General features: G+C 41.9%; 1 protein-coding gene across 1 annotated transcript in view; it reads right to left on the bottom strand.

Moving 5' to 3' along the window:
* The window catches only part of ATAD2B (ATPase family AAA domain containing 2B), a 69,309-nt gene extending 43,830 nt beyond the window's left edge, over nt 1-25,479 (bottom strand). Inside the window, exons 1-11 of the mRNA XM_088520133.1 lie at nt 25,321-25,479; nt 13,115-13,269; nt 11,193-11,239; nt 10,016-10,169; nt 7,799-7,901; nt 5,914-6,022; nt 4,504-4,620; nt 3,442-3,517; nt 2,125-2,223; nt 855-966; nt 22-137 (exon numbers count right to left, since the gene is read on the bottom strand). Of these exons, the coding sequence (XP_088376259.1) occupies nt 22-137; nt 855-966; nt 2,125-2,223; nt 3,442-3,517; nt 4,504-4,620; nt 5,914-6,022; nt 7,799-7,901; nt 10,016-10,169; nt 11,193-11,239; nt 13,115-13,269; nt 25,321-25,479 (1,247 nt within the window). The remainder of the gene's footprint in view (nt 1-21; nt 138-854; nt 967-2,124; nt 2,224-3,441; nt 3,518-4,503; nt 4,621-5,913; nt 6,023-7,798; nt 7,902-10,015; nt 10,170-11,192; nt 11,240-13,114; nt 13,270-25,320) is intronic.
* Nucleotides 25,480-27,419: the final 1,940 nt, after the last annotated feature.

Genomic DNA, 27,419 nt, shown 5'->3' with positions numbered 1-27,419 from the left:
TCATCAAGCAAATTCACCTACCTTGGTGGCTGAATTTTGAATTTTTCAAATATTTCTGGGTAGAGAAGAGGAAACACTACCATTTCCTTAAGTGCAAGTATATGATGGCTCAATCCCCCTATACTATCAAAACGCACCTAAAGAAAACAACATATTTGAAAATAAATTACTAGTAATATCGTATCCACGAAAAACATTAACATGTGTTCATTAAGTCTGGAAAATGTTAAAAAAAAAAAAAAGTTGGGAGTTGGGAAAGTCAACTCTCATTACTTATAAGAGGTTTATCAGGCCGCATATTAAGAGTGTCAGTTAATTCCTACAGGAATCCAGCCCGAGTTTGAGAGCATTTTTAAAGCCCAGACCCAGTATAACAAACACAGCTCAAGTACTTTTGGAGAGCAGCTGAGCTCTACAAGTAATTTAGCAGCTTCTTCACATCACAGAGTCTAAAATAATAGGCACCTTGCCTCCAAATAGGCTGTTTACTGAGCTAAGATGGGTGTTCTGGACTATATTCTATTATATTGGTGGTCAGAACCATCATTTTCTTGATTTTTCCACTGCTCAGAATATCGTAGTTTTTACTGTAATATTTAACGGAACACAAACTGAAGAAATATAGTTGGGAATTTGAAATTTGGGCTTATTTATATATATGCAACTTGATGAATTACCCAGAGGCCACAAGCAACTGGTCTGTGGCCCAGAGCAAAAAACAGACAACAGCTTTGGAACAAATCAAACAGATTTATGAATTTCCTATAGATTTATTTCAACTTTAATGAAGGTCTGTGGTAAACTCTCCTTATTTATAAATAGATGAAGGAAAAATAAGTCTTAGCAGAACCTACTGATTTGTCAACAATCATAGGGTCAACATCTGCCAAACTTGCGCCAACTTTTACACGTTCTCGCAGGATTCCACTAGCTAAGTCTTCTGCTCTAAAATTTAAAGGCAAGCACCTGGTAAAAGAAAAATAAGTACACTGTTATGTTTCAGTTGTTTTAATTTTGAAAAAAAAGAAATCAACAACTGCTGGAGAGTTGAGAACCAAGACAGCTTCTTAAATGCATTCTTCCATTAAAGTGTTTATCATGTCAGCCAATTTTCATCCCCCTGCTTTTATTTAATCATTCAATTTCAAATCTATCAAACAACAAAAAGAAAATCGAAGAATAAAATTCAGTCTGAGTTAAAAGAATGAAAAACAAAGAATTCATATTTTCCTATGGATCATTATGAACTGAGAGTTGCTACAAAGTTGACCTTATTGAATTGACAAGGTAATCATAACTAATCTTTTGATAATATTCATCTATACCTGGAAGCTCCTAAAATTAACAGATTACGCTCTGCTTGCAGACGAAGATTTCAGTCTGGACAGCTACACAGATTATATTATTTTGAACAAGCACAGAAGAAAAAAAATATGGACCAAAAGAACAAGAGTTTTCCTGGTGGCAGCGATGACTGCATAAATTCAGCAGGTAAGTAAAGGATTAATAAAATGCATCAATACAAGTAAAACTTTTTTTTTTTTTTTTTAAATAAAATTCATTAGAGTCCACCGTTAAGATGAGTATTGAATTGCAAGAAATGTTTTTAAATTATACATACCTGTTTCAGCTTCTCAGGGTATATAAAGAAGCCATAAGCCTTTATACAGATACTACATCAGATGAAACAGAGAAAAGGAAGAAGAAAGGTACCAGGAAAACACAGGCTGAACTTGCACTATTCCTTTGGTAGCCATTCATGGCTTTGGCATGCTTGGCAACAGAGAATGGAATGGTGTGGCAGATGGAAAAAGGAAGAGACGAAAACACTTTTCTTCATTCAGTTTCTGTATCTGATTGACCTAGGGTTTTTGGTTTTTTGTTTTTTAATCTTTTGTTTTAATCTCTCTACTGTTAGTTATCTACTCACAAGACTTCAGAAATTCTTGTTAATATAGAACTAGCGACTATCCTACATTGTGGTTGCAGGTCATCACTGGCAGAATCTAAACTCTAGAATTACTAGAACCTTATATAACAGTTCTGCTTAATTTTCAGCTGGCATTTTTTGAAAAGCAACAACAAAAATCAAGCTCTCCTGAGGACAAAAAGATGTTCTCATACCTATTTCTTGCTCTGGCCATGCTTTTAGATTTTCTTCTTTCGAAACGTTCTTCATCTGAAGAGGTTGTGTCACTGCTGTGGATGGCATGCTTCTTTCTCCTATTTGGAGATCAAAATAAACACAAAACTCAAGGGTGCTTTTCGCAGTGAAACAGCCTATTTTGACTTTCTCTTAAAAGGAAACTAAAAGGACAAGTAGAGCACCCTTCAGGTTTACATCATGCAGGCACATCTTATTTTTTTATTAAAAAGCATCAGATTAGTCTGCAGGGGAAGCCTCTATATTCTCACACTAATCCAGAAATACCCAATTGCAATGTAAAGCTCACTGAAACTGCAGATCCATGCAAGCCATGACCTAGCCCATGTTACCTCAGCAAGTGCATTCAAGTATTCAACTATAAAAGTTCAGAGGTTATGCAACAAAACAACAGTAAAACCCACGCAATAAAACAACAACCAAGTTCTGAAGAGTGTTTTACAGTCAAATATATTTAAAAATAAAATCACAAGATTCTAATAATATTTTATGTATTTCATATTCACTCTTTACTATTTCATGAAATTGGGCAACAGGAACTTCAGCCAAGATTGTAGCATGCTTTTACATAGCCATGTCTACAGTAGGTAATAGGATCATAGCATCGTATCTGAGCAAGAGGGTATTTATAAAGAAAGGATAACATTTATTGCAATGTTTATATTTGTAAGAAAGTCTATTGTTAGAAAAGTGTATCACTATTTAACATAAGATCAGAAGTTATTTCCATAGTTTTCCGAGAAAATTTGACTGGTCTACTTCTGCACGGAAGAGCAAGTCAAGAAATATTTAAGGTTATGAATTAATATTATTAAGTTTTATATTTAATATTTAGAATGTTAATATTCATTAATATGGTCAAAACTACTCGAATAAAATTCGAACTGGAAGAATACAAAAAAATCCCCACTACTGCAAATTACTTTTAACTTTATTCCCCAAAAGTTAAAGTTCATGAAGTGCTGCTTTGAGCGGACATCTAATCTAAGTCCCTACAGAAAAAGCTACAGGGTGCAGAACAACTCTTGTCCAGCACTTGCAGCATGCTCATGTCCAGTCTTTCTTGAGGAGATTACTTACCATGAAGTTTCTAGTGGTTTTATCAAGTGCTATGAAATTTATTTTGCATGCTGATCAGGTTCTGACCTTAAAATCAGGACCCACACATGTGTGTGAATAAACTATGCAACTCATTCAAGAATGTGTTAAAGTACAACCTAACAGAAATGTGCTGAGGGAAAGCAAACAACTCTACCTACAAAGAGATTGACATTTACCTGATATGGCTTCTTCGCGCAGGAGATCTGTGAATATCAAACAGTGTATTCTCCCTCTTTTTTTGATGAGCTGGCCCTGAAGGAGAGAAGTTACAGGCTTCTAGCTTCAATTACTAAGGTACAAAAATAGGCCAAATGCAGCTGCAAATGCACTGGATCATTGTCTTACCAATAATTTTTATCACTAGTTTCTTTATAAACCTCAAACTAAGAAAAGACTCTAACAGGAGAAAAAACTAAAAAAGTCGAATCCCTTGTGAAATTCACCCTCTCCAAACTTACCTTGTCCAGGGAATTCCACCTTAGCCTCCTAAAATAATTACAGCTACAGCTAGCACAACACAGATTATAGAATTCAACCAAGGCACTAACATTTTTAATTTGCAGGGCAGGAAGAGCCACACAGAAGCAACTAGACAGACAGTAGTACGGGATGCCTTGCAACTTCACAAGTAAACCACAGCATTCCTCTACTGCAGTCTTAATTTTCAAGTTGCCTTAAAGTGCAGCACACTGCATATACCCATCACACTCCAAAACAGATATGCTCATTATATAAACAGATTATTAGAAACATTACATAAAGAATCATAATTTCTTTACCTAGGCAAAACAAGGTGACTGGTGTTATGCAGTTCTAGAAGCTATGAACCAGTCTTACTACTCAGTAAGAGAAGCTGGCATAAGAATCATCCTATTTTATAGCTAGTTATCCGATTTTTTTTTTTAAAGCACAACTACCTTGCCCTGTGAATTCAACTTCTGCCAACTCTTTCTTGGCCCGTTCACCTCCAACAACGAGCCCTGTACATCACGGTACTTGCCAAGTTGAATGAGATGGCAGGAGCTAGCAATATCACCACAACTCACTTCAAGATTACCAAGACCACAATATTACCAAGACCACAAGGAACATATGATGACCAAAAGCAAGAAGGAACTAAGCTCTGCGTGTCCAGGATGAAGAGCAGCCATCCCACTTCCCTTCCCTCACCCATAGTATTCTGGAAAGTCAGGGAAATCCACAGAGCAGAATGGAATGGGAAAGCTCTAGTTCCTCACCTATTGGAGGGGCCTGATATCTTTCCACAGTTTTTCTCTGTCTTAGATTATAAGGTCGATCATTTTCTTCTCCCTCGGCTTCTTCTACTTCTATATCTCCATCTTCCTCCTGAGATTCTATGGGGGGGAAAAAGATTCTCAAAACACATCTACTTCTTGAATTCAGAGCTAACTTCACCACAAACAAACAAGAAAGAATAATAATAATAATGTCCACCAAGAGTTATTCGCCTCCTATGAGTTACCACTAATCAATAAGTCACTAGAAATTTGATAAACCTACAGTACACTGTCACACTTCTTCCAGTTTCCCACAGAAGGCTCTGGAATAGCAATACAAATAAATATGGTCAAATTCATTTGGGTAGTAAAGTAGCTAATGTTCATTGTACACCATCATTTTCCTTGAGTAATTGTTTCTCAAATTAAGAAATGTCTTTTTCTCCTCTCTTCCTATAGGAGCCTGGGGTAAAAAAAAAAAAAAAAAAAAAAAAAAAAAATTGACCCAGCTTGGCAATAAGTACAGCTTTGAGATTTATAATCTGGTTTTTACACAAAGCTTTTTCAAGCAAATACACTCTGTAAAGGTATTGTAGATTCACCTTATTAATAAGATCAATACTTCTTCCCCTGGATTTCAGAATTAGGACAATATTCTTATTAGCTGGGGCAGATCATACTCCCTACAGTAATTTCTCCATTTAGAATCAAAAGACATTTTTAGCTGCACTCTGTTTTCATCTCTGAAACTCCATCTACGTCTGATTTCTTAAGCAAAACCAAGCATGGCATTGATCACACAAGGCAAGTTGGCCATCAACCTCCCTCTTTCTCCAAGAGTTTTTGGAGCCACTGATCTAGTTCACAGAGGTTCATCCAGATGAAAAAGGAAGGTGAAATTTCAGACAGTCGTGTCCCTACAAGCTTTCTAAAACTCAGTAAATGGAGAAGTAAAAAGGAAAGATGAAGAATTCACTATCGTATGTCTTTTTGGGAACAGCCAGCCAGAATATGAGGAATAGCCAGGCAACAAGAATATGCACAGCTGGGGACAACACGCAACACATCCTTATTTCCACACAGAAGTTTGTTACAGGGAATATATGTAAGGGAATAAGCAGTACATAGATATTTAGATACCTAGCTTTGTTCTGCTACTTTCAAATAAATATGGGTTACTGTTGCTTAAAGAACACTCTTTGGAGAGATCCCCAAAATTCTGCTAAAGAGATTTCCTAAAATGTGTATTTTTCAATAGGCTTTTTAATTTGCTTAATGAATAAATCCAAATCCAGATCCCAAACAAGGTTACTTTCCACAGCATAGCATGTTGCTCTCGATTTTATTTTCAGGAGAATTTTGCTGTATAAGTATTCTGGACAAGCCCTTGCAACTCTGTACAATCCATACCTTCCTCTTCCCCTTCAGTGGACACTTCGTGGTGGTTCTGAATACCATAACTATTTCTCCGCAGTGATTTCCTTCTCCTTTTTACTCGAGAATACATGTCCATGTTTTCCTGGAATTAAATTAATTTACACCTTAATCAGTCCATCACTTAGAGTGCTAACCCACATTTAAATAAGAAACACACAGAATCGTTAAGGTTCGAAGGGACCTCCAGAGATCACCTAGTCCAACCCCCCTGCTCCAGTAGGGACACCTAGAGCACGTGGTACAGGGTGGCATCCAGGCAGGCTTGGAAGATCTCCAGAGGAGACTCCACAACCTCTCTGGGCAGCCTGTGCCAGGGCTCTGTCACCCTCACAGGAAAGAAGTTCTGCCTCATATGGAGATGGAACTGCCTGTGTTTCAACTTACACCCATTATCCCCCATCCTGTCACCAGCCACCACGGAGGAGAGCCTGGCCCCATCCTCCCTACAATCACTCCTCAAGTGCTTGAACATGTTGATCAGATCCCCTCTCAGTCTTCTCTTCTCCAGGCAGGACAGGCCCAGCTCACTCAGTCTTTTCTCATAAGATAGATGCTCCAATTCCTTAATCATCTTTGTTGCTCTATGCTGGACCCTCTCTAGAAGCTCCATGTCCCTCTTGTCCTGGGGAGCCCAGAACTGCACCCAGTACTCCAGGTGCGGCCTCACCAGAGCTGAGCAGAGGGGCAGGATTCCCTCCCTCATCCTGCTGGCAACGCTCCTCCTGCTGCAGCCAGGATCCCATTGGCCTTCTTGGCCAGGAGGACACATTGCTGCCTCATGGTTAACCTGGTGTCAATCAGGACTCCCAAAACCCTCTCTGTGAAGCTGCTTTCCAGCAGGTCAACCCTAATCTTTACTGGTGCCTGGGGTTATTCCTCCCCAGGTGCAGGACCCTGCACTTTGCCTTGTTGAACCTCTTGAGGTTCCTCTCTGCCCAGCTCTTCACCCTGTCTAGGTCTCTCTGAATGGCAGCACCACCCTTGGGAGTGTCGGCCACTCCTCCCAGTTTGGTGTCATTTGCAAACTTGCTGAGGGTGCACTCTGTGCCCTCATCCAAGTCACCGATGAATAAATTGAAGAGCACCGGGCCCAGTACTGACCCCTGCGTGACACCACTGGCCACAGCTCTCCAACCAAACTTGACCCCATTTATCACAACCCTCTGGGTTCTGCCATCCAGCCAGTCCTCAATCTACCTCACTGTCCACTCATCCAGTCCACACTTCCTGAGCTTCCCTATGAGGATGTTATGGAAGATGGTGTCAAAAGCCTTGCTGAAGTCAAGGTATACAACATCCACAGCTCTCCTGTCGTCCATCCAGCCAGTCACCTCATCACAGAAGGCTATCAGGTTTGTCAAACAACTTCTCCTTGGTGAATCCATGCTGACTACTCCTGACCACCTTCTTTTCCTTCACACACCTACAGATGGTCTCTAGGATGAACTGCTCAAGCACTACATACAATTATTATTCCCCAAGCGATTTTCCAATAGAGCCCTCCACATGTGGACTGCAAAAGCAGCCTCACTTAACAGTCAGTGAATAAGTCCCCCAGATAGCATATGGTCCGACACACAGTTAAATATTAATATCAAGTTCTATTAAAGAATAATAGAGATGACAATTGCTTGGTCTGTCTGCAGATTATCAACCACCACAACATATCACAAGCATATGGTAATCAATACATCAATAAAGAAAACCTGATCCAGTATTTTTATACAATACATATATGATCTGTGGATTTTATGTTATCCAGGTCTGAAATGTTTCAATAAAGACAGATGTATACAGCCACACAAAACCCAAGCCATGCTGTTACTTTTATCAAACACCTGAGACACTTTGCGCTTACAAATTCTGTGTCTGTCCACATTCGTAGCCGTTCCACTTCGCCAGAGCGCCTGTTTCTCCTGCTGTTAATGTTATCCATTTCCTGCAGGACAGCTTCAGCAGTACTAAAACACATGTAACAGGTCGAGATTTCAGTCTTGAAACAGTAGATTTGCAGAAGGCTTTACATAGCATACAATAATTCAAGCATCTAATTTTACGGTCTTTTAAGGTCATCCAAAGAGCTACAGGTTGAATTCAAGTCTGGAAGTTTTAGGGTAACTTTCTGAATCTATTAACTAACTACAAATCCAAGCATGATAAAGAAAATTGAAAGATGAACCTACAAAATAGGAACTAAAGAGTATGCAGAAGAAGAAATAACAACTCTCTGTGTTCAAATTAGGTTGCAAAGTATTAAAAATGTTTTCCAGAGTATAGTATATAATTTATAAATTTGTGAATAGTACTGCTCTGGGAAGATGCCAGAATGTCAAAATAAGGAAGTTTTTTTTTAATCCACATAGCTAATATTGCAAGAGCAACCTAATGCCTCCATCCTATAAGCTTTAATTTCTTACCCTGGCCTCAGAATGATACAATGTTTTTTGGTTTGTTGTTGTTTGTTTGTTTTTAAGTTAGTATAACCTAAAACTCCACCATTCATTATGAGCTTACTATTGCACTATTTCTCACCTATTATTTAATTATACTCAAATTTCTTCAGAAAGAGCTGGTAAAACAACGGAGGTGTATAAATAACAATCTTGGCCAAAGTACATTATTGCCAAGGAAGAAAACAACAGATTATTAACCAGCCCAAGTCAATTATTCAGCTACTTGCCATAACCACCTATTTATGGTGGTGATTGTGGTAGATTATGGCAGACTTTCCCCAGAATTTCACTATATTTGTATAGCAGAAGTAGAAAGGAAGCGAGAGTCACTGCCTTCTTACCAGCTCTTCAAGTGTAACTTAAACAGTGAAATGCTGGCCAGAAATAAGTCAATGAAAGCTCTGCAAGCAAGTTCAATACGGTCGAGAATTCATTATAAGTGTTCCCTGAATTTATAATCAATTCTTCCAATATATTTGTGATAGGTGACATATCTCCTATAAATAAAAATCAAGCTATAGCTTCTAATCAATACCAATATTTTGGAGGGGACCTGGAAAAGTCCACCCCCTCTGCCAGGTAAGAACAAACTACTTAACTAAAGGATTCCTGACAGATGTTTTTCTAACCTGTTGTTAAAAATCTCCAATAATTGGACCCACTGTATCAATATAAGTTCATGTGTAGGCTTCAGTACCCTGATCTTATCAAATTACAGTCTTCACGGTAGACTTTTTTCTATTGTTGATGAAGAGAGGGAGATTCAACTGCAACTAGAAAAATAAACTAACTCAATATAAATTTGTATACTGATACCGACTAGTAACTGAGTAAAATAAAATTAAAAAAAAAATAGAAAGATTCAAGAGTATACATTTAGCAATAAATATCACATTTGGCAATGTTTATGTTTAAGTCATTTTCCAAACAGACTACTAAGCAGTCTCTCAAGTGAGAGTATCAGAACCCATTAATCAGAACCTATTTTACTACAGGTGTGATAACTGAAACACTAAGTGACCTACCAAAGGCCACACATACACACAAAACAGCATTTCAATAAGTTTTTTTTCTGGCTCCCATTCCTACTTTGTCTGCACCGTAAATGTCAAAAAGTGACACCCATTCTATGTGAATTACTAGCAAACAGTAAATAAACACGTAAATGTTCTGATATTGTATGATTCAAATCATACAAGTGAGATCCATAAAGTTTCCACTTTTTTTTTCCCTGTACCTAGATCATTATAGACGGCCAATTCACATCACACTTAGGGTATAGTTACAGAAACAGGTTATTGAGGGACAAACTAGGGTGGGGGTTTGCAGCATGTCAGCCACTCTGCATTAACTGCCAACATGCACTTTTTCCCCCCAGGGGAAACATAAAGCAGCTTATTCCTCCATGAAAGTCAGGTAAAGCTGCTTTGCATGGAGAGCACAGATGATGTAGGCAGTAACAGCACAGGAGGCAGCACTTTTAATTCAAACTACAACCTAGTTTGTTTCCACATAATATGTTCCTGTAGTCAAAAACTTAGATGGCACTAGAAGACAGGGTTTTCTAACTTTAAAAAAATAAATGAAATGTTTGTGATAGCAACTGAAGTATCCCCACATACCTGTTTACTAGCTGATCAAACAATAAACTCTGATTCAAAGTTTCAAATCTGTTTTTCCTGGACCGACAACTTTTTCTGACTTCTATATCTCCGTTTATGCAAGCATGGTCCCCATCTCCCTTTTTATCCCCTCGAAGGGAATGGCTTTTGAGAGCTAAGAGAAATTGGTATTACTACTTCAAAATGCAGGAAACAACATTTTCACAAACAAGAATTAATAAGCAGAACACTTAACAAGAACAATAAATCAAAACTTATTATGGAGTACAGTATGAGCATCTTTATATTCACTAGGGGGAGGAAAAAAAAAATCATAATTCCATCAATGACATTGTACAAGCTTTTTCAGATTTAAGTTTGTTTCCTTATACAACAGAACATATTTTATGATGAAAGTTTGGCATACAAACATCCATTACTTAAAATTAAGTTAACATCAAGACTAAAATCAACTAAAAAGGACAGCTGGCCCCCAGTTTCAATAGGTTTCATGGATCACATACAACACACTTGATTTTGCAAGTAAATGTGTATCAGCTACTCTGTAAAGTGCCAAACAAAAAGGGATCCCACTCCTGATTGTTCCTTAGGCACTATAATAAATAATGAAAACAACAAAAATCTTGAATGGAGCAATATTTACGTAGAGTCAACACAGAACTACAGGAGACCAAATTTATGAGAAAGGGACATGAAAGAAAGATGTGGGTTTTAGCTGAGATATGAAATAAGATGGCAAGTTTACAAGGTAGAAATATACAGGAAAACTGTTCCAAGGGAGCAGGAGCTGCAGACAAGGCAGGTCCCTAAGCAGCAGTAGAATAATGTTAAGAGCCAAAAAGGCCAAATTTAAATAAACAAAAAGAGTACATTATAGAGACCAGCTGGGAGAGAAAGGCCAGAACTGGTCCATAACAATAAATCTGGGAATCAAGGAAAACACTGAAATCATGGCGAAAAGATCTGAATTGAGAAATGAAATTTTATCCGAGAGCGTTCCCCATACCCATAGAGAACATCCAAGATACTGATGGAAGAAAACTGAGTCAAGAGTAACTTCTCATCAAAATGTTCACAGCAATCAGTAAAGTTACCAAAGATACGCACAACTGAAAATCACTGGCATGAAATTATTAAACATAAAAGGAAATACGCGGGGTTCACAGGATACACTTACACAAGCTACGTCCATTTGGTAATGTAGCACCAGGCTGAGAAGTTAACCTAGAAAACAGAACATTACATGCAGTGTTAACACTCTTTTGCCAAAAAATAGCTAATAAAAAAAAATAGCTAACAAAAACAAAACTTTAAAAGTTAAACTCTTAAAATGTTGCACAATCAACGATGACTTCAAAATGTTTGTGAAACCTACTCCCTGCAGTGTCTCTCATGCTTCCTGTCCAGCACTAGAGTAGGAACAAAACTGCCAAATAGCAATTAGATGAATTCCCCCCACTTAAATGAGCTAAAAATGTCCTGTATTAATCCCTGTCCTACTATTAACTTTCCCATAAGTTCCAGAACAGGATCTTGATGTAGCTCTTCAATGAAGGTTTTGTTTGCAAACCCTCCAACACACTAAAATACTTCATAGAAAAGTGAACATATATTGCACACCAGTACTGGATAAGGAGGAGCTGCTTGAGAACAAGTGAGGAAGTTAAAATGCAAGTTTGATAAAGAAAGGAGAAGACAGGGAAATCTTTAAATAAATAAATAATAAATGCAGTCTGAACTTGAACATGACCTGAAGTTCAACAGCTTTGCAAAAAGCTCAGTTTGACAGAAGAGGAGAAGATAGGGGCTTCCACTCTTATTTTTCTAGAAAACATGTAATAAGAATCCTGTAAAACAAGGGATTTTTGCAAAGGTTGGGTAGCACCACCAAAAGCCATATTTACACATCCAGTTTACACCTACCTGTCCAAATAACGTTTTCTCTGTTCAGATGAGTAAAGAAGTGCCATTTGGTTATAATAAAATATTTAGCAACAACTGCTGAGTAAATCTTTAAGAGACAAGGTCATCATTTGGCACAGGGCTTTAGATTTTGGCAGTAAATAACAAAAAACTCAGATACACAGACATCTCGCAGGAGGTTCTAAGCACGTCACAGCACCAGCTTGGTGTCCTCATCTACTTTCAGCTTAGGCAATGGTCTCAATTCTCCCAGCCTTATTCAGGCTAAATATTTTTTCTGTTTCTAATTATTTCTATAATGCACAAATCCACAAGTAAAAGAAATTAGGGCGTATGAGCTTCCATACTTTGCTAAATGGCCATGCCACATAGAATGCTACAGTCAAATTATTCTGTTTCTTTTTTTTCTTTTAAGATTTATATAGATTTTAAATATAGTTCATCCATGAGGACAACAGTCCAGCAATGAATTACAGTCACACTTACCTACAAAGCATTGCAATAAATATGAAATATGTATCTACAAAGCTATCAGTAATAACAGAAGGGCTATGGCCACAGGTAGGTAACGTCTACACTGTCTCATTCACCTATAATCAGGTGAAGAATCATACCCAGACAAGGTTGTTGACTACTACTAATCAGGAGTAGGAAAATGAAACATTACTTCTCTTTTCAAATACATAAATGACTTACTCTGTGTTTAATAAAATGCTGTAATTTGCCTGGTCCTTATAATAATAAATAATTTGGTCCTTAAATCCAATAGGAAACAGGAGTGACAACAGTGTAAATGAAGATTTGACCATTATCCATTCCCTAAAAATGTGGAAAATACTATTTTACCTAATTAAAATGTAAAGTCTTCTTACGGATGGAATACTTAAAAACACCAATTAAGTCACTAAACCTGGATGTACCAGAAATGTAGAATTCAGAGAGCATTTCAAGTAAAATCACTTTCCATTTTAGCACATAAATTAGCATAGGAAAGAAGTACACAGATGAGAGGATTGATGGAATCCACATTTCTGCAGTCTTGAACTAGAAGTTGCATGAAAATTATATGCTTCAAAAAAAATACACATTATGCATGAGTTGGACCTCACTACATAACTAGAACGAGCAGGTTAATATTAAAAATTGGTAAAACCTAATTTCTCCATCTCCAGTTACCTGGACTGTCCCGTTGAGATGCCCCATTCCTCTCGCTGCCCAGAACTGCGTGATTTGGATTTGTCTTTGCACACAGGATCAGCATGTTTTGAGGTACGTTTGGCGGGAGGAGATACGTGGCTATCGCTCAAACTAGCATCACTACCTTCATCTTTCTGGAAAAAAGAGAAAAAAAAAAAAAGCATCAGACCATATTTAATCGACTCTTATGCCTGTCTTAGAAAAAGATTGCCTATGCAACTAAAAGTGAAGTTTAATTATAGAAAGGCAGGCAAATGTTTCTGATAAATAAAAACAACCATTGAGGGTTAACTCACATACTCCTCTATCAAAGATTCAGGAATTTGCTTGAAGGAAATGTTAAAATTATTTATTGTCAACACATTACAGGAAATTAAAGTATGTATTTTGAATTATTAACGTTTTGTACAGTATTTTACATTTATTTCTAAACAACCACTATGGTTCTATAACCATAATTGTATTTTGCTTATGTGTAACATTGCTACCCTTGCTCTACCTGCAAGACAAGAAAAAATCAAAAGAGCAAAATTAAGATACTCAAAATCGTCGCATGGATTTACTCTGCTGGCAGTATCTCTCTATTAGGGATGTTGAAACAGTCGCCTTATGGTCTTCCTTCTTGCTGCAAGAGTTTTGCAATATCTTGTTCTCTACACAGTCGAATGCATGGCTGAGGAGTAACTGGAAGCAGATTTCATAATCTTATAGCACTTTTCCGCCAATGTCCTCATTAGCAGCATGATACACTCCGTGAATGAAAGATCTAGGAACTTTTAGACACTCTTTGAGATGTCCTGAAGACTGATGTTGTCAATGTGTATCAGAGGTGACAGAGACCAACTCAGGGATAGTAGCAAAGGATTATTTCCAAGCTCTGCATAAGCAGCAGACTGCCAGGGACCTTTTGAGGCTCTGCTACTCTTAACGTGGACAACAAGAGAAAAAGTTACAGCCTTTAAATCATAAATTTCAGCTCATGGAAACAACCTTCACAACAAGATCCACCCGTCCCCTCTTACCACAACAGGGCAACCGATTTCAAGATACTGAGTGTCCAGGAATTGCCAACAAGTATTTATGGAATCCCAGAATGGGTCAGGTTGGAAGGGACCTCTAGAGATCATCTAGTCCAACCCCCCTGCTCCAGCAGGGTCACCCAGAGCACGTGGCACAGGATGGCATCCAGGTGGGTTTGGAAGATCTCCAGAGAAGGAGACTCCACAACCTCTCTGGGCAGCCTGTTCCAGGGCTCTGTCACCCTCACAGGAAAGTAGTATTTCATCTAGGAACAAAATATAGTTTTATTCATGGCCACAGAGATAACGACGCAAGTCTGGTTTGTTCATCGGGCTTGTCACCACCACCGTGCTCTGCACTCGAGAGCGCTCAAGGTTACGCTCCCTCCAGCGCCACATAACAAACTGCAAAAAAAAAACTCGCTCCGGAAAGAAAGACAGACTGTCAGAGCAGAGGATTTAGAAAAGTGGCCAAGAAAAAGCCTAAAGCAACCTGGCTGCAAGGGTGCCGGGTGCCACGAGAGCCGATCGGAGGAGCTCACGGGGCTGGAAGGGCGGCTGGGCCTGGTGTGAGCGGCACGGGCTGCCCCTTCCTACAGCAAACCCTAGTGTTTTGCCTCTCTAGAAAGAGTCTAACAAGTCCGACACTAACCTAGTCATTTACTTTAATCATAAATTATAAATTTAATTCATCATACCTATTTATTTTTAACTAGGATTAAATGATTGTAACTACACTTTCTTCTCCCTAGTTATTCCAATTAGTGAGAAAATACATAATTTTTAACTCAAATCTTTGCAAAGCCTATATTGGAGAATCATATTAAAATTAGAAGAAGTTCTTGATTCCAAATGCTGCTATATTTGGGCAAAGAAAGATAACTTCCTAACTGCAATACAATTATATGCAAGGTGGAAGCGTAAAGACAAGGACCAGCAAGCCAGCTGTTTTCAATGACAGACTGCAGCTACAAAACACAAACTTTCTCAAAACTCCAACATCACACATATTCACCTCTGAATACTTCATATATTTGTGTTCACACTGTATTTATTTTCTTTTAACCGGACACAGGCTGATTTGGGGGCTTACAGAAACCCGCTGTCTGCAGAGACGTTATTTTATTAAGTGCTTCCTCGCTGCAGTTCCAGGAGCTGCTCTGCACAGACACAGCTTCAAGGGGAGCCACAGAACCAGTTTGGAACCGGCTGGGGCAGCTGGAGAAAATTAAGCTCAGGAGGAGGCACAAACACACACTGCGCCTTCGCGAGGGGCAGCATTAAAGATGTTTTGCAAGCAAGGGAATTAAGAATGCATAGTTTTTAAACCTCATTCCTGCCCCTTCCCATGTGAAAATCCTACTCTTTGCTATTCCTAGGAGGATATTTTCATTCGAGCCTCATTTGCCTGTATATAACTCTGCACAGCAATTTAACAAATGAGATAGGAAGGAGTCGAAACTTTAAGACAGTCGAGCCCAAATCCTACTGCCTTAAATTAGAACAACTGCCATAAAAGATGCACAAAAACACAAAATACTTTTACCATGAAGAAATAACAAAGCGAATACAATCTCCGAGAAGTCACTGATGTTTTAAACATATTAAAAAGCAACTGGATCCCGTTTTCCAGGTAGCACTACCAAACTCTAGGAAATCTAGGCAAGTAATTCACACCTACATCACCATCCAGACCTTTCACCTGCCTGCACTGAGATACGGGGATGAGTTTTCATCGCACTCAAGAGATTAGCCAGTCTGGGATCCGACAGAACAAGAAAATAAATTAAGTTTAAATTGAGAAGCTTTTCGAGAGAGTGTTCTGCCCACTGCTTCCTCCCGTTTGAAGCAAAACGGGTCTATTGCAGTCAACTTGCTCCCTCAAGGAACTGGGTCACAAACCATTTATACTTTCAATGATTAAAAATAGTACTTCAGTTTCAAACCAGAAGCTTATTATTTAACAGAAGACACCACAAAAGCACTCTGGGACCAGAAAGGAAAATGCACAGTATAAGCATCTAACTTATATTAAGAAATTAATAAGGCAACTGCAGAATTAGGAACAAATGCGCTGAACTCACAGGTCCTTCTGAACCTCTGGCACTGCTGCAGACTCACTCATGCTGAGAGCGGTGCCGTCAACAGAATGCGGAGAACACAAGTGCGCAAAAAAAAAAAATTAAAACCTTAATAGTGTCATAAATTGCCTAAAAGCACACCAAAAGCACACAAGACCAGGATCAAAAACCAGGCATGTCAAAGGGCTGAGACAGGTGCGAGGCACAAATTAAAAGCAAGCACAAACAAATCAAAACCACAGGCTGCGTAATGTCATGAATTATATCCAGCTAAACCAAATTTAGTGCATTTTTAGGCAATCCAACAAAAATGTAACACAGCAAACACCCACTGTAACCCCAGACAGCAAAAACCATGCCCAGAGTGTCTCACAGAAAGCTCTCTCACCAGTAATAAACCGGGAAGGGAAGTTAAAGGACACCACTAGACTGGAGGAACACACTGTTCATTCTCATCTTTGGAGTCAAGAGCAAAATTAAATCTGACAGCTGAAGAAATACTTCAAATTGGCTGTTAAGGAGCTACAAATCAACAGCGGGAGCCCTGCAGAGGTAGTGGAGGAAACTCTCTGGAAACCTAACTTTGCTGAAAGCAGTCAAATGAGAGCAGCAATAAACCCAGTAACCAAATCTAAAGAGAATAAATAAGCAAATAAAGCATTAAAACAAACACAGCTGCATACTGATAATCTACGTTCTCTTCACCTTGTATGAAAGGAAAAGAGATGGAAAAGGTTGTTCATGATCCTCTAATATCCACTTTCAAGAACATACTACAACAATGCTGCATATCAGGGTTTTGTTGCATCTTTCATATCCATCTCTATAAATTTCAAAATACTCCTACAAGTTATAGCATTAGAGAAAAAAGTTTAAGTCTTTAAAGATCACAGACTAAAAAGCAGAGAAAAAATGCATTTTCCCCTCTTAGTCTATCCCATTAGGAAAGACGTGCCTGAAGAAATGCAGCCGTCGAGCATGACTCTAGGCCAAACACACCAAGGAGGTCCTCGCTGCTAAGTGCTGGCCTAATTTCCAAGTTCAAATACCAAGACTAGTTTTAGCATATTAAGAACACGAAAAAAAGCAGTCTTGAAAACTTCTTTAATAGGTCATTTCCCCCAAGATACCCCGAAGCTCCCCACTCCATTGCTATCAGACCATGCGAGTATAACCGTGATCCAGCAGGCCGAGCGGCGCAGGCCGAGCACGAGCCACGTCCATCGCCGCTGTCTCAAAGGGCACACGTACGAGCGGAGCCAGTTTTCCCAGTACAAACCACAACCACACCTCGCAGCTCCAGGAAGACACGCCGGCTGCTTTGCCGCAGCTCAGCCTTGGTAAAACAAGGGTACGTACGGGCACGCTGATACGGCGGAGCTTTCCGCCAGGGCACGACGCGCTCTCCGGGCTGGGCACTCCGTGGGCTGCACCCTTCCCGGGACTCGCTTTCCACCACACCTCGAAAGTCAGCGTGGTTGGTCGCTCGTGCTGCTTTGCAAGCCAGGGGCGAGAGTGCCGAACCCAGCACGTTCGTGCCCTGGACTTGCTTTCTGTTTCTGTGACTCCTTCTTGTGTCTCGGACAGCAAATCAAGACCAACCAACATTCACTTTTAACTGATCTGTCCTATTCCACTGCATTTTGTACATTTAATTTAGTTTCTCCCTGCCCCACTGAACAAATACCCAACTGCCTGAAATGTACTTTTGTCTTCAATGAAGACAACATAAACATAATTAAGAAATCTGTTTCAGCTACAGGCTTTCACAACTGTTTACTTCTAATTTTAGTTAATTCTCCATTAGCTATGGATAGTTAAAAAGAGCTTTTTCCTCATTTGACTCGTGGAAAGGACAAAAATGTTGGCATTTATAACACCACTCCAAACATATCAGTAAAATATATGGAAAACACCATTTGTCTATGCAACAATTCTGGAGACGCCTCCTGTTCCCCTGGGTATCAGCTTGGGTACAGGTAAACAAGGCAGGTTAAAGCACCAACTCCCACACAGCACTGCAAGGTCTATGGAGAAGAGCAAGGATGAGCTGGGAATCCTCCAGTATTCCAGTGTCAGGGGCTACACTTACTAAGCACATAGCAAATGAAAAGGGTTCACAAGCTTTGAGCTATTCTTAGTTTTGCTCGTGGTTGGTTCCAGCTTTGGTTAACTAGATCAAACACAATTTCTACCAGGACCGCAATAATGTCATCTGACCATAATCTAGCAAATCCCTTCAAATCCCTTTGCAATTGCTTTTTCTTACATTCGCTCTTTTGCTTTCGTAGCATCTTTTGCTCCGAAAGACTAAGAGCGTCTTTACACTGAGCACACACGTGAGGCAGCTGAAACTCTCTCAGCGCAGCGCTGCGCCGGGGCGGCCCCCGGGCCTCACCCTTGGCACCACGTCCTCATTTCGGGAGGAGGGATCTCACCACGGGCTCCCCAGCGCTGCCAAGCCTGGGCTCGCCTGCCAAGGGCCCCCTCCTCGCTGCTCCCTAGGAGAGGCAGGACCAGATACACTTGTCCGGGGCGAGAAGCCCTCGTGACGCCACGTCCCAGCGTGGCACGATGCAGCCTCTGTATTCCCATCGTGTGGCCACGCATCCCTGTGTGCTAAACGTGACCACAAGCCTGTATGGATTGGAGCACATAAACCATCTTCCTGTGAACTTCATCTAAGATCTTCCGCCGTAACCTTCTTGGCATAATGAAAAGTGGCCAAGTTGACTAAAAAGAAGCGTCTGGGAGACGCAGCTCTCTAACTTGCCCTTGTTTGCAGGCAATCATCATTTAGCAGGCACTGCCTTGCCCCAGCTGTTAGGGAAGAAGAGGAAATGTTAACGTTTAGGAACAGCTTGATGATCTTGGAATAACAGCTACAAAGGCTGCATTTCACGGGTGATAATGGCATTACAGGACTCCTTAATTGCAGGGGGATCAATACTCTTAATATTCACTTGCACTATTTGCTTCCTTCAGTAAACACTGCTCATATCAGTATCACCCATTAAAGAATATAAAGATTTCCTATGTATTTTCCCAAACTTTTCAACTGTAGAATTGTAGAAAAACAAAAGCTTTTTGCAAAAAGTTAGAGTTTACAAGTTAAAAGCAAAACTGCTGCCTGCCATGCTGTTTATTGTGACACTACCAACCACTAACACCATCTGCATTAGAAAAGGCACCGTTTACCTCCAGGCTGGGTGCCCTTCAATGGCTTTTGAGCTGTAAATCCGAAGACTTATTGGAATCAAAAGAAAGTGAGAGTCAGACTCAGGGCAGACCGAGAGCTGGGGTTTCTGCTCTGCACATCAGCACTGTCCTCCCTCCAAGCGCTTCCCTGTGCCTCTTCCTCTGCCACCCCTTAAAATTAGGGGGACTTTCTGAATTTATAGCTGAAAAGTCACATCTATTGAGGGAGCAGGAGGAAAGGGGGAGGAGGTCTAGTTTCAGCTGGACCTGTAGCCTCAACCTGATCCAGCTGATCAAATGGCCAGGCCAGCATTCACATTGGCAAGTCTGCTCTTTTCTTGCACCTGCAGTTTTGAGGCATCTGCATCACACGCGAAACCCCTTCATGGTGAAAACACCTTCGGAAAAGCAGGATGCTGAGGAGAGCTCCTGACTCGCTGCGCAGCTGTCTGCAATGCTAGAAGATCCCAAGAAGATCCACAGATCTAGTTTATAAAACCACTGATCTTGATAGCTTAACACTGAAGATTACTTCGGCCCATTTTTATCCAGAACTTTATCAACCATACCAGCCATTTCTGTGAGTTTCTATATCGTTACCAAAAACCTCTGCAGCCAAAATTTATGCAAGTATTCAGAAAGGATTACAGTTCAGACATGGAAAAAGTAATGAAACTTTCAAGCAAATTTTTTTCCCCTGCCCTTATTCCTCAAGAAAAAAAAAAATCATAATTTCTCCTGCATAACACAGCTCAGAGACAGCCTAGCAAATAGCATCTCCTTTCACTACTGCCATTCCAGTACCACCTAAATTAATAAGCAGAATGATTCAAGGGCAGACAGCAAGAGGCGAGTAGTTGGACGCGGCTTTCCCAAGCTCTGCACACATCAAAGCACTGGAGCCATTAAAAAAAAAGCAAAGAAACACATGCAGCATCCTGTTTACTTACAGGAAGGTGCCCTAAAAAACAGGTGAGAAAAACTTGTGTATTTTTGTACTTACAATGCACTTAAAAGGGCATTTCAGAAGTGAAGCCAAATTAAAATTGTGCAAAATTGTGTGAAAACTTGAGATAAAACATACTGAGCTTTAAATTTTATTGAAAATAACATTCAGGTTCTGAAAGACATACCAGAGAAATAATAGAAAGTTATCAATAGGTGGAATCAAGGTTTGCTAAAGCATGGCAAAAATCTAGATGCAAGAGGTTTCTTCTAAGGGCACAGGAAGAACAGCCTCTTCTCATCAGTTTATATTATAGCTCAGTTCAACTACTTGTTCTTTTAAAGCTGGAAATAGAAAAGGAGGCAAAAAGCTCCTTTCTAAACTAAGAAAATGCTCAAATGGGAACTGCTCTGAATGCAATTAGACAGAAACCTTCCAGCAAAGTTTTAAATTAGTTAGCTCATGCATTACTAGCAGCATGAAGAAAAACATGAAATTCAGACTAGGCTACAAAAACAACACAGAACTAGACAAACCCTGAAGTCCCACATGGGGGACTTTAGGAATCCATAGGGTAGGAATACTGGAGCTACATCTTTTACCATAAATTCTAATATATCAATGTTAGTGGAAGATACTATACCGCATACAAGCTCAGCAGTACAACAAGGTGAGAGAAGATAACATATCAAACTTACAAATGGTTGAAAACTGGCCTGTTTTAATAGCTACCAGGCAAGAAGAAATTACATTTCTTTAGGAAAAGAACTCAAGAAAGTACAAACACAAAACAATACTCGAGCAGTTTAAAGCAAAGTTAATGGTTAAAATTAACTATGGAAAAAAACACCAAAGGTAATGAAGATAATATTTCAAGAGTAATCTCAGAGGCAGTAAAAATTGTTTAGGAAAACAAGCAAAGCATGGAGAGTACAAGAATAAAATAAAAAGATAGGATGGAAGAGGCTGAAAAATATTGTCAGTTCTCTCTGCAATAATCGGATTCGCAAGTGAAACACCCAAAATGCTCACAGCTCTGAAAGAGCAGGGAAAGCTCCAGGTCACCGATGCCCACTTACTGGGTCCTTCACTTTGAAGGGAATTACCCAAGTTTCACACAGCATTCATTTAAAACCTCATTACGAACAAAACAGAAGCTGTTTTGCACTGTAGAGCAACCACTCAACAATTTAGGGCAGGAGATGCCAACCCAAACCGCGTCTAACCGAACCTGCAGGGGGATGGAGGCCATCGGGGCGTAATTACCTGCACTAATTATCTTACATAACCCCAAGCCGTATCCCGCTCTCGCAAAACTGTCATGGGATCTTCAGCGGCAGCCAGTTAAACCTTTTGCTCGAGGATTTAACTGAGGGAAAGTAGTCCAAAAAGCAGTTTTATTAATATGACTAAATACTGTTAGGAGGCGACACGAATTCACTGTAAACCACCACAGTAAGACAATTCAGTTCTTTTAAAATACAGGTATTTGAGAAGAGCTTTTTCTTTCAAGTGCTTCACAGGCAAGTAGTCAAAATTTTCAATTTCTTCCTATAGTAGGAAAACTCTAACTTTTATCCAAGAGTTTTATTCCAACCCATGAAACACCCAGAAGACTCTAAGACGCTTTGCAAAGGCGGCAACAAAAGAAACACATTAATCCAAACCAGGCTCTTTTTTAAGGAGAAAATAATAATTTTTAGAAATAACTAAAGCATATGTCTAAAGCTAGGATTTTAAGAGAAACAATATTTTAGAAGTCCATCTTATACATTTTCGAGAGGTGACCAGTAAAGACTACTTTTACAGACCAAGATGCAGCACTGAACTAAAACGCCATGAAACAGTAGAACAAGCTCCATTATCACACTTTTAAAGCAAGAAAAACATTCATTCTTGCACACTGATAAACCACGACATGAGATACTGCACTCTATTCTTCGTGCAGAGCCAGGAGGGTGTTGCTCAGCCTTACACGCCAGCACTTCACGACAGTCCACAAGCCCGTGGTTGTTCCTATTAGCAATTAAGCACAATGGAGAGCTCTACGCTGCTCCCCAGCCGCTGAACCACGTTGGCAGCACCACTTCTAGCTGGGACGGCGCGTTACAATTATCACACTGCCCTCAAGTAGCTCTTAGGGCACTGCTGATGCTGTCCTGGCTAATTAAGTTAAGCTCATCTGGTGCACGTTTCCAAAATGTCTAAGCAGTACACCGACATGCTTAAAAAGGGTTTATTTCCACAATAAGCTCATTATTTGTCACAATCAGCACTTTTTTGGCTCGTGTTTTAAGAGGACTGAGAAAAATCATTTCAGTTGCCAAATAAATATCATCAACAATCACAACTCAGTTTCTGAAAAATATATATACATCAGAAAACCCGTGACAGATTTAACCACTTACACTCGCAATTACCCCCTGTCTTTTGTAGCTTGAATGTAATACACTGAATTTGTGTATTTGTAAGAAAAATATCCCACTTTTTCCTGTCCATGTCCATATCCTCTGTATGTCACTCTGCTATGACATCATTTCAGAGAATAAATCTCTCTGCTCCTTGATCCAATTAGCGAGGGATTTTGTTAATTTTAATCTGGCTTCTGGTAAGTGGACACAACTGCATTCATCTCAATTACTGAACTGCAGTCACCATTCAATGATTCAACATAGTTTATCTTTCAAATACTGGACACAGCCCCAACAAATCTCTTGGGAAATAGCAAGACGCTCACTGCTTTTTCTAAGATGGGAATCGGAAATTACTATAGTGTTTCCTGATTCTCATCTTATGGAAAGCAACATTTGAGAGAATATCAAGAATAAGGTTAAGGTATTTAGACTATTATGGTCCATTTTCACCGAGTATCTGCTGCCTTCGAATTCAGATCAAACAAAAAAGGATGCTACTAACATATAACTCGACATAAAATCAAACCTGAAGACCAGAAGATGGGGTTTTAAAGGCTTTTACCCTGAGCTTGGGAGAGAGGAGGTTCATGGCTATCCTTGCAAACATGTAAAAACAAACAAGTTGCAGGAAAACACAAGAGGGGAAAAAATCTGAAATGGAAATGGGTAGAGGAGAAGGAGGGCAGCTTCTTGCCCCTCACCTGTTTAATCAGGCCTAATCAACACCACACAGGATGCCACTGGATTACTAACTCAGTCCATGTTGCTAATAGGGAACAAACCCACAATCATTCAGAATACATTCTGGAAGGTAATCACAAGCACTGCCCTAACGAGCATTTCCCTGCGAGCCCACGAGAGAAGCTCTCTGCAAGAAAATTAGGTCTCACGGTGCAGCGCGGAGCGCGACGCCCGTCAGGGCTGCGAACGGCCGCGGCACCGGGTAACCCGCCCGACAGCCACCGCTCCGGCCAGCTTTGGGAAACGCACACAGCTCCACGCAGACGGCCCCGGTACTTCGGCTGTTTCTGTGCAAGGTGTTCCTGCCTCCCGACGGTCGCTTCCGAAGGCAAAGGCTCCGTCCTCCCACTGCTCTATCTATTCACCTCTCAGCGCCGAAATCCTCCTTTGAAGCTACTTTGCTGAGACCCAGGAGCTCAGGAAGAGACTCTGTCAACTTACAAATTCTTAGGCCTAAGGGTAAGAACACTCATCCAAAGATAACTTCAATGTATGGTGGGAAATACATTTGACAATATATGCCCAGAAGGAAATAAATAAATAAATAAAGCTTTCTAAGAACTTCTGTTCATCTTTGGCAATTATGTCTAAAAAAAAAAAATGAAAACAAAAATTCCTTGCCTGGAAAACATGAAATTTGATGCGCGGTGGAACAAGTCCATTCCATTATACCAAAAATATACACTTATATTTAGAAAAAAAAATGCTTTGGGAGAATTATCCTTGCCTGCATTCATTGAATTTATGACAGTATTTTGTGCACTCTCCTCGCACCATGACAGCAACTTACACGCTAACTTTGCAGTACAAAACTAATACATAGAGATGAAAAATATTTGGAAGGAAGCCCAACTTGATATTTTTTGAGCAGCGGAAAACTCACGACGCAGCAAGGGCTACACCAGGCTTGGCCTCACTAACCACACCAAGAGCCGCGCGCGAATAAATAGGAACTGCGCCCAGAACAAGAGTTTATTAGAGCTGTGGTACAACATCCCCGCGCGCCTAGTGAAATTAAAGCAGGAAGGAATAAGGAGGAAGGAAGGAATGGGGCACATTGAGGAGAGAGTAAGAGGGGACGGAAGAAAAAGGAGAAAAGGGGGCTCATAAGGGAAGTGAAAGGGCAGCTTGGGGGAGCTCCCCTGAACGCTCCCCCGCTCCAATTCCCCAAAGGGAATTCCGCTTCCCAAGGGAGGCTGCGGGATTCCCGTGCCGTTAGCCGGCACGAACCGAGCCTTTATAGTAACTTGTGTCGGGAAAGCGTTTAATTAAGCGTATCCAGCGCGGGCGAGGGGGACGGAGAGGGGACACGTGCGACCGCCCCCTTCCACCCCCCAGGCGCGGTGGGCGTTAATAATAATAATAATTACTAAAGAAACGCGGAGCGATACGTAAATAAGCGCGGAGGGGAGCGCGCGGCGGGGCGGCCGCGGCTCCCAACTTTTGTCTGGCGGCGGGCGCAGTGCCGGCCGCGGCCGCGGGGGGAGCTGCGCCCCGCGCCCCGCACCGGCGCCGGCCGCGGCCCCGGCCCCCGCCGCGGCTCCGTCCCGCGCCCGCACGGACCCCCGCGGCCTCCCCGCTACCCGTTTCCCACCCGCCGGTCTCCCGTGTTCCCCTTTCCCCCCGCGCCGGCTCAAGGGCCGCTGCCGGCTCCGCGCCCCCCTCACCCCGCCTGACCCCGCGGGGCCGCCTCACCTCCGCTCACCCCGCCCGCCCCCCTCCCCGCCGCAGCCCGGCAGCCGCCCCGGCGCCCCCCGCTGTCTCCAGCGGCTCCCCCGGCCCTTACCCGCGCCGCCGCCGCCGCCTCGTCCAGCGCGGCCGCATCTGCCTTGGTGCCCCTTTTGGACGAGCGGGTGCGGGACGAGATGAAATGGCTGCCGGCTCCGGGCGCAGCGGCCGCCGCTTTGCCCAGGGGGCGCAAGGAGCTCTTCCTGGTGTTCACCATGGCCCCGGGAGGGGGGACACGGGGGCGCCGCTGCCGCCGCTGCCGCCGGCGCGGAGGGAGGGAGCGAGGAGGAGAAGGAGGAGGAAGGGAGGGCGGACAAGCGGGGAGGGGACGGGCAGGGCGAGGGGGGAGGAAGGGGAAGGCGCAGCGCTGCTGGCGGGGCCGCCGCTCCGCGCCGGGCACCGCCGCGCCGGCTCCTGCCGCCGCCGCCTCGGCCGGGTCGCGCTCTAAGTGGCCGCCATTACGGCGCCGTCTCCCTTTCTCTGCCCGCCGCGCCGCGAGGCCGCGCGCGGCCGCCGGGGGGCGCCGCGAAGCCGCCGCCGCTCTAGCCGCGCGCCCGCGAGCTCTATGGGCCTGGCGCGGGCGGGGGCGGCGGCGGCCGCCGCGTCCCCCGGGAGCGGCGACGGGACGGGGGAGAGGGGGGGCCGAGGCCGCTGCGGAGGCGCCGGGTGCCCCGCGGGCCCCGCCGGTAACGGACCGCGCAGGTGAGGGGCGAGCGGCCGCCTCGGGGAGCGGCGCCGCTGCGCAGCGGTTCGAGCCGGTGACGGCGCCTCGGGGCGCGGGTGGATCCAAACGCAGCGTTCCCGCTGGTTTTTTCTTTGTTTATTTCGTTATTGTGTGTGTGTGTTTGGAGAACTGCGTCGCAGCCCGCTGGGCTTCGCTGCTGGGGGCCGTGTCGGTCACTGGGCTCGTCCGGCGCCCTGGGCGCCGCTTGTGGGGGTGGTTTCGTTGCTCAGGACTTGGGCAGCTTCTCCCGATCCTTCCCCATCCGCTAACGGGCCCCTCTGGGGGAGATGCTCGGGGCGCTGGAGGCCCGGGAGCTTTTTGGACTGTGCGTGGACAAGAACCCGGCCCGTGTTCACGGCTGGGCGTCGGGAGCGGCGAGGATCACTCCGCTCCCACCACAACCTGCCGCCTTTTTAAGTTTAATAATGTGCCTAAGTTATTTTAAATGAAACACAGCTTAATAATGTGAGTATAAAGCCGTGAGCAGTGAAGCCTCTGCCTTTGATTCTATTTTTTGCACTTGTTTGGCTTTCCTGGGCAAGTTATATCCATGCTTTCTTCTTCTCCAACAACAAAAATAGCATAAGAAAATTACTGATTACAAGGCTCTTAAGCAAGGTTTATCAAAGTGTTTTTGTTCTTTAAAGACAGAAATTGAAAGAACAGTGGTAAAGAACAATACATGGAGAAACTTGTTACTTTCTTTTACCTCCCACACCTTCCTTTTCAGCAATAGAATCTGGAAAGGCATGGTAGAGCATATAAAAATATGTATAAATGCAACTATGCTATTAGGATATTTAATAAGAAAAGGGCCTACTCAAATTTCCAAGCAAACATTTTCTTACTGAGTACACAGATAAACTTTCATTTTTATGAGATAATCCAAAATACATGGTGTTTTGGGCATGGAAATTAGGAACTTTTTCCTCGTCTTGCACTCTTTATGTAGAGCTATTAGTCCTTATTAGCAGCATTACATTATATCCTGTTTAAGAATCCACAGGGTCTCTTGAAACTATGAATGGTTCTGATCAGTGAGATTGGTTTTGTTATGTTTTATATCCTTTTATTTATTCATTTATTTGTTTATGCTTGATGGTTATGAAAGGGCATCACCATTTCACAGGCTTGTAGGCTAAGGGAATAGTTTCATTAAAAACTTACAGGTTTTGAAAATGATAGTTGGAAACCATTTTCCTTTTATCTTGAAGAGCTGGGATGGAAGGAACTGCAGGAGATTGTCCCTTACGTTGAGGGGAAAGAACCAGGAGAGAAGCTCGCTGGGAAGAGTCAGTCTTACACAATCATGATGACAAATAAGGTACCCTTTTTAGTCCTATTCCATTATACTGATAAGCAATATAAGTCAGATATTGAGTCCAAATCTTGTTGTCTGAAAACAAAAATTAATGCCTTGATCTTCACCCCTT

This window comes from Tinamus guttatus, unplaced genomic scaffold (assembly GCF_059628265.1).
Source record: "Tinamus guttatus ecotype Peru unplaced genomic scaffold, ASM5962826v1 Tinamus_guttatus_pri_ptg000080l, whole genome shotgun sequence".
NCBI classification, from domain to species: Eukaryota; Metazoa; Chordata; class Aves; order Tinamiformes; family Tinamidae; genus Tinamus; species Tinamus guttatus.
The sequence above is the reverse complement of the archived record's forward strand: the minus strand, read 5'-3'. Positions and strand labels throughout refer to the sequence as shown.